The 14,217-nt window shown below is 39.7% G+C and overlaps 1 protein-coding gene across 6 annotated transcripts in view; it reads right to left on the bottom strand.

Moving 5' to 3' along the window:
• The window catches only part of frmpd3 (FERM and PDZ domain containing 3), a 465,297-nt gene that overhangs the window by 173,540 nt on the left and 277,540 nt on the right, over nt 1–14,217 (bottom strand). For all 6 annotated transcript variants that reach the window (XM_073058178.1, XM_073058175.1, XM_073058177.1 and 3 more), the window contains exon 2: nt 10,047–10,153. In XM_073058178.1, the coding sequence (XP_072914279.1) occupies nt 10,047–10,084 (38 nt within the window). In that variant the 5' untranslated portion in view covers nt 10,085–10,153. The remainder of the gene's footprint in view (nt 1–10,046; nt 10,154–14,217) is intronic.

The following is a 14,217-nucleotide window of genomic DNA, read 5'->3' on the forward strand; positions in this document are numbered from 1 at the left end:
ACTTTTTGTTGTAAACAAGAACCAGTCTTCAGTTCTTAATGTAAATTGCAAGCAGTAATCTGTTTGAAATTAGCAGGACATCTGGGCTGTCTGGTAAGAAATGTGGTTTACAAAGTGAAGTGACCACAAATCTTCATGTCTGCATTAGCCAAATACAAGAAAATAGGGCTATTAAATTATGCAACATTAAATTGGCTTACATTAAACTATGCAACTACTAATTAAGTAATTAATTTGTAATTTGCACCATTGTATGCAGAATTTTTTAGACAGTGTAATTTGCTTTTCCCAGCAAAAGTATCTGGAAAACATTACATGCAGATGATGTAATCTGGTAACAAAACAGTATAATTATTATGAAGTATTGGGGATTGTTAGGAATGACAAGGAGAATGACAGAAAGGCAAGGTGACAACTAGAATTCATTTCTCAACCTTTGCTTTGTGCGGTGGATGACTCATTCATTTGTATCCCATTGGTGTGTTGTTTTAGTTCGTCAGAGTTGTCGCTGTTAGAAAATCTGTAATTTCTAAAGATTTTGTAATTCAGAAATCTTTCGTAAATCTGAAATTCTTGGAGAGTGTAAATGTGTGTCCAAATTTAAATGTGTATCAAAATTTAAGTGGGTATCATAAGAATAAAATAAACTATGTTTAAATTACTTCTTTAGCTGGAAGCATCTCTCCCTTGTTAGGGACCCACCACTCAAGCATTAGCAGCTAGATCTTGGTGCAGAGGCTAGACAGGAAAGAAAGCTGGTCTTTGAAGAGCAGGTGGATAGAGTATAACTGCCCTATTGTGAGGGTACCTGTAGATACCTATATTGGATAGGACTTAACATTTTCTTTTGAATTCGGGGCTTTATGGACAGGGAACCTAATACCATGACAGCATAACAGCACTTTTTATTGTAGCAATAACTAGCATTAGGCACAATCTCCAAACCCTAAATGCTGGTGTGTGTACTGCTTGTGCATGTTAAGGGGTTTGGTGGGGCGAAGATGGTGCTTCAGTAGACATACCTTGTCAATAACATTCCCTGGATCACTTGCATATTGTACGTGGTATGCATTGTGAACAAGGAAGATGATGCTTATATGATGAAAAATACAAATGAGAAAGGCCTGATTTTTTTTTTAAACCAGGACTCAACAGTATTTTAAAGGTTAAAATGCTGTCAGGGCTGGAGAACTTATTTAATCAGCAGAAATAGACACAATAATCACTACTGAGAATACTTAATGAAGTTTGATTTCACTCAGTGAAATATAACACTATCATAATGCATTTTCTTGACAGATTCTGATTGATTAAAAGCCAAATACATCACCATATTTTAATCTGTGATTTATAGCAATCAATGCAGAATGATTAACTACAGTTAAGACTTTAGCATTTTTGACTTAAATCATTGCACATTGAATACAGGCACCTAAACATTGTACATGTTTTAGAAGCTGATTTTTAGAAAACAATTCATTATTTTGCTGTGATTAAAGCAGCGATGCTTGCCATATGTGAATATAATTTACATTTGAATTTCAAAATTAATAACCTGTATACATGAGGAAGTCAAGCTTTGGTAATATGGTGGCACACTTGGAAGCAGCGACCTCTCTCGGGTCCTAAAAAACGGTGAGATTATTCATCCTTGTTGTCCTTTTTTAGGATTGCAAAGCACTGCTGGTTAACAAGAACGTGAGCTGCTGGACAGTGATAGAGCTGAACTTGGTGAGCTCTGTGCTGCAGGCTGCTTCAGCCACTCAGAGGCAGTGTGCAGAGACGGTGCATGATCCAACAAATGGTGGAAATGATTGGCTTGGATGTTTTATTGATATTGCAAGACTCTGTTGGACATTGTTAATGTAGAATACTGTGAGTCTGATTTACTGTTTCATTGGTGAGACCAACGGCGGAGGAGCTGTATGGTATCAGAGAGGCACAGACCAGACCTTTGTTCCTTGGGGTCACCTATTGCAGGGGTCACCAACCTTTTTTGCACCACGGACCAGTTTAATATTGACAATATCCTTGCGGACTGGCTGACGGTGGGGGGGGGGGGGGGGGGGGGTGGGGTGGTGTTAATCGCGACCGGAATATAGGTGGTAAGTCAACTATAAGTCACTTATAAGTGGCTAATACACTCAATTTCATTTCTAAAAGGGTTTATCTAACAAATTTAATGAATGTAGTATTAAACACACAACGCATATTTTCCTTGCATGAATATACTGATAAGTCAATTATAAGTCACTTATGAGTCAATAGCATCATAACATTTTAAGTAACGTTTGAATATTAAACACAAAGCGCATATTTTCCTCGTATGAACATATAAAATCATTGCAACACACCAATATCACTGAATCAGTGGGAGCCTGCAACAAGATGGTCCCATCGAGGGGTGATGGGAGACAGCGATATTCGAAGGGGGCTCCTTATGTCCGGTCTATTCCGCAATTTAGTTTTCGTGGTTCTCAGCACTTGCTTCTGTCCTGCTTGTTCACATTTTTTCCGCTCAAAAAACTCAACGGGTTTGTCTTTAAGTGTGGGGTGCTTGGACTTAAGGTCCAGAAGTAGTTTTGAGGGCTTCATTGCCTCATTAGACAGCCTCCGGGCCTGGACTCCAGCTTCCCTCCCGCATGCCGCCAGACGCCCTGGCCAGGTGCGGCTGGTCATGGGTGGGGTGAGAGGTCAAGGTAAGGGCCGGACGTCCCCGTACCGGGGCCGCGGCAGTCGCAGTCCGTAGAGAACAGCTGACCGAGTGAGGTGTGCGACAGGGCGCGTGCCCGCCCCCCTGTAGGTAGGTAGAATCTACTGGCTGACAAAGGTTTGACTCGAGGGATGACTTTCAATAGATCACAGTGAGGTAGCTGCTATGCTACTTATGAAACCCTGAGCCCGAATTAGGTGGTCTGCAAATACTTTAGCCCTGGGTTCCCCACGAACATTCGGTGTGCTAAGCAGGTTTAGAGGCGGTGCCCATCTGTCCGTGCTCCAGGCCAGTAGCAAAGGCACTTCTTGCCGGCCGCGCGAAGCGGCCAGTTACCCAAGGCCAACCAGTAATCCCTCTAGAGTATCACTGCATTTAGGCGTCTGATGACCTCGCGTAGGTAATGACCTCACTTGCGTTCAAGTTCAACAGTGGGCGTGACAGGGAATGAGGAAAGATGCAGCTGACTCATATTGTTTCATATCGACAAATCATATAGTTTCCTCTCGACCTGGTAGCCCGGTGGTTGGGGACCACTGACCTACTGCAAGCACCAAGGAAGGAGACAGATAAGCTGTCTGTATACCACTGGATTCTGCACTGGGTTGGCGCCTGGCCCCTCCTGTCAGTGGTGCTCTCCAGTGTTCACTCAATGGAAGACAAGCTGGATTGCATTCATATATAGGTGCACTTGTGCAAGATGAGGAATATTGCGGGCTTGCTCTTCTAGAAATGTGGCTCCACAACAACGTCTATGCACCACCAATCTACAGACCATGACACTCGGAGACTTGGGCTAACCTGTCCCTCCATCTACCTACCATCCATATCTAAGAGTTTCTTAAAGTCTCTAATGTACAGTTTCTGCATCTACCACCACCCCGGCAACGTTTTCTCTGCACCCACTACTCTCTGTTTAAAAAAATCTTATTTCCGACTTGCCCCCCCCACCCCTCCCCAATCACCAATCACCATAAAATTATGTCCCTTTGTACTGATCATTTTCACCTTGGGAAAAAGACTTTGGTTGTCCATTCAATTAATGCCTCTTAATATCTTGTACTCTTGTATCAAGGTACCTCTCAACATCCTTTGCTCCAAAGAGAAAAACCCTAGGTCCCTCAACTTCTCCTTATTATAATGGTGGATCATTATGCCTAATTACCAAAATGAAGTTAAATGTGGAGAGTTTAAATCCAGGTAGTCAGAACCAAGAACAATATGGTATGGTGATATGCATCTAACCAGAATCAACATCCTGGAATTGCACCATCAATAACCCATCACTGCATTACTGTGTTAATGACAATAGAATGGCAAATTCCTGTTTACCATGTCCAAGTTTCACTAATGAGTCAAGTTGACTAATCAGTTATCAAAAGGAACCTGAAATACTATAGATCTTCTTTGGAAGCTTCAGTTACAAAGTACCAACTTTCTATAATTAATTTGTTAATTTAATGCCATTTTTATGATACATGGGTCAGAAGATTAGATACGGTGATTCTAAGATTAAGAACTTTCTGATTGAACTACAGAGCGGCCTGGGAGTCAATCACCAGGTATATTGACAATAGGTGACAGTTTTTGTCTTCTGACTACTTAAGTGTCAGAATTACAGCAGTTTACTAGAAAGGGGATCATGGGAGAAGGAGGTCGATCCCATGGACGAAGGTCAAAGAACTGTGTGGATGGGTATGGCTCAAGTACCATCTATAAACTTGGTGATGACATAACTATTATTGACAGAATTTCAGATGGTGACAAGAAGACGTACAGGAGTAAAATAGATCAGCTGGTTGAGTGGTGTCACAGCAACAACCTTGCTCTCAATGTCAGTAAGACCAAAGAATTGATTGTGGACCCCAGAAAGGGTAAGATGAGGGAACACACACCAGTCTTTATCAAGAGATCAGAAGTGGAAAGGGTGAGTAATTTCAAGTTCCTGGGTGTCAGCATCTCTGAGGATCTATCCTGGGCCCAACATATCGATATAATTTCAAAGAAATTGGCTTTATTTCATTAGGAATTTGAGATTAGGAACGTCACCAAAGACATCTGCAAATTTCTACAGAAGTACCATGGAGAGCATTCTAACTGGCTGCATTACTGTCTGGTATGGAGGGGCCACTGAACAAGATGAAAGAAGCTGCAGAAAGTTATAAATTCAATCATCTCCATCATGAGCATAAGCCTCCTCAGCATCTAGAACATCTTCAAGGAGCAATGCCTCAAGAAGATGGCATATATCATTAAGGACACTCATCACCTACGACATGCCCTTTTCTCATTTCTACCATCAGGAATGAGGTACAGAAGCCTGAAGGCACACACTCAATGATTCAGGAATAGCTTTTCCTTCTCCGCTGTCAGATTTATAAATGGACATTGAACTCATGAATACTACCTCACTGGACCTTTCAGAAATTTGATGGTAGAGGGGAAGAAGCAGTTCCTTAACATTGAGTGTGATTCTTCAGGCTGCTTTAACTCCTCCCTGATGGTAGTAATGAGAAAAGGGCATGTTCTGGGTGGTGAGGGTCTTTAATAATGGGTGCTGCCTTCTTAAGGCATCACATTTTGATGATGTTCTCAGTGGTGGGAAGGCTGGTTCCCATGATGGAGCTCATTTGAGTTTACAACCCTCTGCAGCTTTTTCCAATCCTGTGCATTGGCACCTCCAAACCAGAAGGTAATGCAACCAGTTAAGATGTGCTCCATGGTACATCTGTAGAAATTAGCACTTGCAAATTTGCTTAATTTGCAATTGCATCAATATGTTGGAATCAGGATAGATCTTCAGAGATGTTGATATCCAGGAGCTTGAAGCTTCTCACCCTTTTCACTGCTGACCCCTCAATGAGGAATGGTGTGTGTTCTCCTGACTTTCCCTTCCTGAAGTCCACAAGCATTGATTGATTGTGGAATCAAAGGTGGATCATTAGAAAAGGGTTGATAATAAACTGGTAGATATAACCATATAACAATTACAGCATGGAAACAGACTATCTTGGCCCTTCTAGTCTGTGCGGAATGCTTACTCTCACCTAGTCCCACCGACCTGCACTCAGCCCATAACCCTCTATTCCTTTCCTGTCCATATACCTATCCAATTTTACTTTAAATGACAATATCGAACCTACCTCTACCACTTCTACTGGAAGCTCGTTCCACACAGCTACCACTTTGAGTAAAGAAATTCCCCCTTGTGTTACCCCTACACTTTTGTCCCCTAACTCTCAACTCATGTCCTCTTGTTTGAATCTCCCCACTCTCAATGGAAAAAGCCTATCAAGGTCAACACTATCTATCCCCCTCATAATTTTAAATACCTCTATCAAGTCCCCCCTCAACCTTCTATGCTCCAAAGAATAAAGACCTAACTTGTTCAACCTTTCTCTGAAACTTAGGTGCTGAAACCCAGGTAACATTCTAGTAAATCTCCTCTGTACTCTCTCTATTTTGTTGACATTTTTCCTATAATTTGGTGGCCAGAACTGTACACAATACTCCAAATTTGGCCTCACCAATGCCTTGTACAATTTAACATTACATCCCAACTCCTATATGATTTATAAAGGCCAACATAACAAAAGCTTTCTTCACCACCCTATCCACATGAGATTCCACCTTCAGGGAAATATGCACCATTATTCCTAGATCACTCTGTTCTACTGCATTCTTCAATGCCCTACCATTTACCATGTATGTCCTATTTTGATTATTCCTACCAAAATGTAGCACCTCATACTTATCATCATTAAACTCCATCTGCCATCTTTCAGCCCACTCTTCTAATTGGCCTAAATCTCTCTGCAAGCTTTGAATCAGAAGTATTTTTGCAATAAATGTGTGACATAGAAAACACAATTACATGCAACACGGGAGTATGTACAGAGATTAACAGATATTTATGGGAGCTCATAATGTAGAAAGAATAGCAGGCACAGCTGACTCCCTAGAAGTGGTCTTGAGGGAGCTCCAAATCATCAACTCAAATGAAAACATCTATATTCAGGGATACAGCATAGAGCAACACTGGATGATACAATAATAATTCTCTGCCTTGCTTCATGCCACAGAATGTAGCTCTGTTGGTCTATTCAAGAGAGAGATGGGAGGCCCACAGGTATATAAGCATCAGTGTATATAAGCATAAGTATTCATAGTTCCCTGGACATTTAACTCTTTTAGAGATAGATGGATGAAACTCATGTCATCTAAGCCCAGTAGCACATTAAGATGCCATTCTGAGCTGTAGTTGAGATGCATCAGCAATTTGAGGCTTAAACAGTGGCAAAATGTACCTCCTACATTACAGTGTGTGAGAAAGGTAAGAATCAGGCAGACCATTGCAAATCTCTCATGAAGGTGCCCACCTGACTCATGAGGATATAAGAAGACACGGCACGAGGGTTGTATCATCTCTATGAGTGAGCTGTCAGGCTCATGCACATGAGACCCATTTTCAGAAAAAATTGTCATATTTTAGATTTTAAAAATTTATTTCCTCAAGGAAATGATTTGGGAAAACAAATGTAAGAGGAAGAGGTTGGGGTAGCTACATTAACTATTATTAAAAGACACTTGCACAGATATATGATAGTAAAGGTTTAGGATTATGGTAAAATGCAGACAAATTGTCTTGCTTCGATGGGAATCTTGCTCACCTTAGGCTGTAAGGCCTGTTTCCATATTGTACGATTCAATGACTACCAAATATTTTTAAACTCATTTCTAAAATCGTAGTATTCCAAGTAAATAAAGAATAAAAGCTGGAATGAGGATTTGTTGCAATGCCGTTAGTTCATGTAATTTATCTAGCTACTGTAAATATACTATTGATTAGCTTGAGATATGACCAATGAGATATGTACATTTGAAACAAAACATAAACTCAAATAGGATAAAGATTATGTTTCAGATGAATTACATGAATGCATTTTGAAAGAATGCATGGAATAGATGCAGATATATTACTGGGCATCTTTAACAGTTTGTTACCAAAGGTATTAAGCCAGGAGACTGGTTAAAATGTATGCCTATGTTTAGGATGCCTATGAATAGGATAAATCAGGGAATTACAGATCAATCGCTTTAATATTGATGGTTGAATTAAAGAAGGGAATGGAAGAACAAAAAATATAATGAAAAATTATTAGCTGTTTCAAAAGGACTAATCACTCTTGACCAGCATTATTGAATTATCTGAGTAGGTAACAGAGCGAATTGACAATGATAAAAGAATATGTGTAATACATGTCAATTTTCAAAATGTTATTGATAAGATGCTACATAATACTAACGAAGGTCAGATGATTCAGGGTCAGGGAAAAGGAATAGAATAAAATGCTAGCTAGCTTCAAGAATAAAGCAGAAAGAGGAAGTAAAGAAAGGCATTCAAGGATTTGTGCTCAGACCGGTGCTGTTCAAAAATTACATTAAAGGTTTACACTTTGGAATTAGAAACATGATTTCTAAATTTGAAAATTAGGATGGGTTGTTGATGGGCTGGTGCTGTGAAATAGTCAATTCTGGAGAGGCACACAACAAAGTAATAAGAGGGCATTAACAAGAAGAGGAAAATAATTGCAAATGAAGTTCAATGCTAATAAATGCAAGTTAATACTTCTTGGTAAGAAGAAAAGGAAGATAACTTGGAGACCTCAAGTCTGGGTGGAATAGAGGAGTAAAAGGGAACTTGAGGAACCAATATGTCAATTGTTAAAAGTGTGTCCTGGGACAGCTAGCTTGTAATAAAAAGAAGGGAGAAAGATTTATTTCTAAGGATAGAACTAATAAGAATTAATTAATTCAAATTTGTATTGGATGTTGGTTAGATCAGATATAGTGTATTTGATTCAAGTCACCATATTACTGAAAGGATGTAGAAGCATTGGAGAGGTGATACCACAAATGCATTGGCAAAATATTGGGAAAGAATGAAAACACCTGGTCTCTTTTGTCTTGGGAAGGTTGAGATTGGAGATTAATCTCCTATTGGAGATTAATTTAAAATGTGGAAAATGAGTACACCGAGTGGATATCCAAAGATGTTTCCATGTGTGGGAGGAGAAGAACCAGAAGACATCAACATAATACAGTCATCAAAAAAAAGTTAGGAAATTCAGGAGAAACCACTTTACCCAAAGAGTGGTGAGAAAGTATTATCTAAGGAGAGTATTACTGTAGAGGGTAGTTTGGCAGATAGAATAGGTGAATATAAGGAAAGGCTAAACAAGCATATGATGCAGAATGGATTAAAGGGTTATGCTGATATATACATGAGATCCTGTTTTCTGCTGCATGTTCTTTTAATCCTAAATATGGTAATAATGCAAATCCAGATTTGGGTTAGATATTTCTGTTCCAAGAAAATAAGGGGACTTTGGATCAAATGTGAATAATCATTGCTCAAGGAATGGAAGATAATTTGGTTCTTCCTTTCAAGCATGGGCCTCATCTGGCTGGAGATAACTTATCAACATTTGGTGTTCCAAGGAGTTATCAGCTGCAAGATGTTCTCCTGCACTAGTTTCAATCAGCTGGTGATAATGATGGTGGGAGGGTGCGTTTTGAAGAGCAATTTTCTAGACTGCACCTCCTCTCTCCAAAAAAACATTGATTTGGACCCAAGAATCAGTGCCCTGCTGAAGGGTATCAGCCCAAAATGTCAACTATACTCTTTTCCCAGATGTTGCTTGGCCAGCATTTTGTGTGTGTTGCTCGGATTTCCAGCATCTGCAGATTTCCTCTTGTTTTTGATCTGAAATTTTACATGTTGGTTTGTTTTCAGGCAACCACACAATTTGGGTGGAGCAGAGAGTAAATATATTACCAAGGGTTAATATTTGATAAATTTTGGTGTAGGACAGACTGTATGGACCAGTGTTTTTTTTAGTAATTTACTTTGGTTATTATTCTTTTGTTGTTTGTTATTTAATCTATTAACATATATTACAGATATTTTTGTTATAATCTATTTATTGGTTGGCATTTCTTTATCAACAAGAATTATTTACCTGTTGATTCTCTCTTGTGATCGATTGTGAACAACTAACATTTCTATATCATGCAATTCATTTATTATATTTCTCTAAAATTTGGGCTATATCAGGAGAGGTCTCTATATCAACCTAAATTTATTTTATCAGCTAAAATAAGTTTGTCACGTAGTGTACTTTGTTTATAATATCAAGATTCTTCAACAGTTATATTTCTTTTGGTAATTTTTAATTCTTAGTCTGTTGTACCATAAAAAGATTCACTTGTAGCCAGTTGTTACTTATTTGTCATTAATAATTTTTGAAGTATTATTATACATTCACTCTACCTGTCTTGTTGTTTGTGCCCATCTTGATCTTGTGCCATCACCAGAATGGAGCGTTCGGAAGGTTGCCTGGAGCTCTGGGTAGAATTGCACAGCTGACAGTCATTGATCTGAAAATGAACAAGAATAAATTCTACACTGTAAACCCTAATAAAATGCTGACAAGAGCTTGACATGACTGATGCAAGATGATCTCTAAAGAAAGCAGCTCTAACTGACAGATACTCATGGTTAATATTCATAGAGCCCTAGAGCACCACAGTACAGCAACAGGCTCTTCAGCCCATCTGTTCCATGCTGACCCATTAATCTGCCTAGAACCAATAACTTGCACCTGGACCATAGCCCTCCTATCAATGTACATATCCAAATTTCTCTTAAATGTTGAATTCAAACCCACATTCACCACTTGCACTGGCAGCTCATTTCACAATCTCACCATCCCCTGAGTGAAAAATATCCCCTTCATATTCCCCGTAAACATTTCAGCTTTCATCCTTAACCCATCTAGTTGTACTCTCACCCAAACTCAATAGAAAAGGTCTGCTTGCATTTACCCTATTTATAACCCTCATAATTTTGTATACCGCTATCAAACCTCCTCTCAATCTTCTATGTTCTAGTGAATAAAATCCTAACCTATTCAACCTTTACCTGTAACTCAGGAGGTCCTCAAGTCCTGGCAAAATCCTTGTAAATTTTCACTGTACTCTTTCAACCCTATTGCCATCTCTCCTGTAAGTAGGTGACCAAATCTGCTCACAATACTCCAAATGAGGTCTCACCAACGTCTTACACAATTTCAATATAACATCCCAATTCCAGCACACATTACATTGATTTATGAAGGCTATTGTGCCAAAAACTTTCATTATCACCGTATCTACCTGTGACACAACTATCAAGGAAATTGGATCCGTGTTCCCAGATCCCTCTGTCCTAATGCATTTCTCAGTGCCCTACCATTTACAGTGTAAGACCTACACTGACTGGTCTTCTCAAAGTGGCACCACCTCACACTCGTCTGTATTAAATTTCATCTGCCATTTTTCAGCCTGGTCCAGCTGGTCCAGATCCCGCTGCTAGCTCTGACAGTATCCTTCACTGTCCACTACACCCCCAATCCTTGCTGATCCAGTCTACCACGTTACCATCCAGATCATTGATGCAGATGACAAAAACCAACAGACCCAGCACCACTTTCTGCAGCACACCTTTAGTCACAGGCCTCCAGTCAGATAGGCAACCTTCTACTATCCCTCTCTGGCTTCTTCTGTAGAGCCAATATTTAATTCCATTTATGACCTCATCTTGAATGCCAAGCAACTGAACCTTCTTGACCAATCTCCCATGCGGAACCTTGTCAAAGGCCTTGCTAAAGTCCATGTGGACAACATCTACTGCCTGGGCTTCATCAACCTTCCTGGTAACTTCCTTGAAAAGCTCACGACCTACCACACAAAAAGTTATGTTGATTATCCCTAATCATCCCGTCTATCAAGTCTATCCAGTACCTCAGAATGCCTTCCAATAACTTTCCCACTACAGATGTCAGGCTCACCAGCCTATATTTTCCTGGCTTTCTCTATCCTCCAATCCCCTGGCACCTCACCTGTGGGTAAGGATGTTTTAAATATCTCTGCTAGGGTCCTGCAACTTCTGCATTAGCGTCTGAGTCTGAGTGAGCATCTTGTCTGCTCTGAGAGTGTATGCACCCTAACTTGCCTCATGACAGCAAACACCCCTTCCTCTGTAACCTGTATAGGGTCCATGACCTTGCTGCTGTTTTGCGTCACTTCAATAGACTCACTGTCCCCCTCCTGAGTAAATACAAATGCAAAAAAAATCCATTTAAGATCTCCCCCATCTCTTTTGGCTCCACACATAGAATACCACTCTGATCTTCCAGAGGACTAATTTAGTCCCTTACTATCCTTTTGCTCATAATATATCTGTAGAGTCCCTAAGGATTCTCGTTCACCTTGTATGCTAGAGCAACCTCGTGCCTTTTAGCCCTCCTGATTTCCTTAAGCGTTCTCTTGCATTTCTTATACCCTTCAAGTGCCTGATTAGTTCCTACCTGCCTACACCTGCTATGCACCTCCTTCTTTTTCTTAACCAGGGCCTCAATATCTCTCAAAAACCAAGGTTCCTTAGATCTGATTTCCTTGTCTTTTATTCTGACAGGAACATACAGACTCTGTAATCTCAAAATTATCAAGTTCACCTTTGCCAGAAAACAACCTGTCCCAATCCACACTTGCGAGATCCTTTCTGATACCATCAAAATTGGCCTTTCTCCAATTTGGAATCTCAAAGCAAGGAGCAGACCTATCCTTTTCCATAATTACCTTGAAACTAATGGCATTATGCTTCATGTTTATATGCTCTGCAAATACTAGTGTATTGCAAACCAGGAATTTTCATAATTAGCTGTTTCAGTACATTATGTACATCTACTTTAAAATGCAACTTCACAATTGTTTAATTACTCCGGATATATAATGAAAGCTACTTACCTCTTTTACATTGCTACCTATCAGTTACAATGATCACACTGTATTACCTATGAGAGGTGATTGATAAGTTCGTGGCCTAAGGTAGAAGGAGTCAATTTTAGAAAACCTAGCTCATTTATTTTTCAGCATAGTCCCCTCCTAAATTTACACACTTAGTCCAGCAGTTGTGGAGCATACGGATCTTGGACCTCCAGAAAGTGTCCACAGCAGGGGTGATTGATAAGTTCGTGGCCTAAGGTAGAAAGTGATACAGCTTTCTTTCCATGCTCATACAGCTCAGCTCTTTGAGTGGTTATGCAGAAAGTTAATAACTCATCTTCTTCTATCTTAGGACACAAACTTATCAATCACTGCTGCTGTGGACACTTTCTGGAAGTCAAAGATCCGTATGCTCCATGACCGCTGGACTAAGTGTGTAAATGCAGGAGGGGACTATGTTGAAAAGTAAATGTGCTAGGTTTTCTAAAATTGAGTCCTTCTACCTTAGGCCATGAACTTATCAATCACCCCTCGTCTGTTCCTTCAGGTCACTCATGAATAGTGTTAGCCCACTTATGATTTCTGGTGATTTCATTTCTATCTGTTTTTTGTATTCACTTCTCAGAGTCACTCCACTTAACCATAGATCTACACTCAGAGACTGCAAAGCATAGCATCTAAATTGCAGAGCCTAGACAGTCAATATTCAAAATTTATTTCTTTTCAGTTTTCTTTTGCATGCTTCAGTAGGGTTTTGTCATGCTTCTTACTGCTAGTGCTCAGAGAGATGGTCAGATATACTTCAGCCTAGAGGTCCTTGTCAATTTTCCATAGACTGGTTCTGCCAGTATTTAGAATTCAAATAATATAAATGGAGATATTATTGGCCTTTGAGCTGCATTGAGACTGAAGAAATGTTCACATAAAATATTTTAGCACATATTTTTGTATTGAATATATTACAGCATAGGATCAAAGGAACAGGGGTAGGATATACAACTTCTTAAGCTTATTCTGCCATTAAAAATTCAAAGCAAATTTAGTATCAAATTGCATTTATGTCACTATATACAACCCTGAGATTCATTTTCTTGTGGGCATGCTCAATAAATCCAATAATCATAATAGAATCAATGAAAGACCCCATCAACTGGGTGTACAACCAGTGTGCAACAGACAATGAACTGCACAAATACAAAAAGAAATAAAATAATAAGTAAACAATAAATACTGAGGACATGAGATGAAGAATCCTTCAAAGTGAGTCCATAGGTTATGGGAACAGTTCAGTGATGGGGCAAGTGAAGTTATCCTCTTTGGTTCAAGTGACTGATGTTTGAGGGATAAGACTATTTCTGAAACTGGTGGTGTGATTTCCCAAGGCTCCTGTACCTTCTGCCTGATGGCAGTAGTAAAAAGAGAGCAAGACCTGGATGGTGAGGGGTCCCTGATGATGGATGCTGCTTTCCTGTGACAACACTCCATGTAGATGTGCTCAGTGGTGGAGGACTTTATCAGTGATGGACTGAGTTGTATCTACTACTTTTGTAGGACTTTCCATTCAAGGGCATTGGTGTTTCCATACCAGGCTGTGATGCAGTCAGTCAATATATTCTACACCACACATCTATAAAAGTTTATCAAAGTTTTAGACATCTTGCTGGATCTTTGCAAAT

Source organism: Hemitrygon akajei, chromosome 10 (genome assembly GCF_048418815.1).
Source record: "Hemitrygon akajei chromosome 10, sHemAka1.3, whole genome shotgun sequence".
Classification (NCBI taxonomy): Eukaryota; Metazoa; Chordata; class Chondrichthyes; order Myliobatiformes; family Dasyatidae; genus Hemitrygon; species Hemitrygon akajei.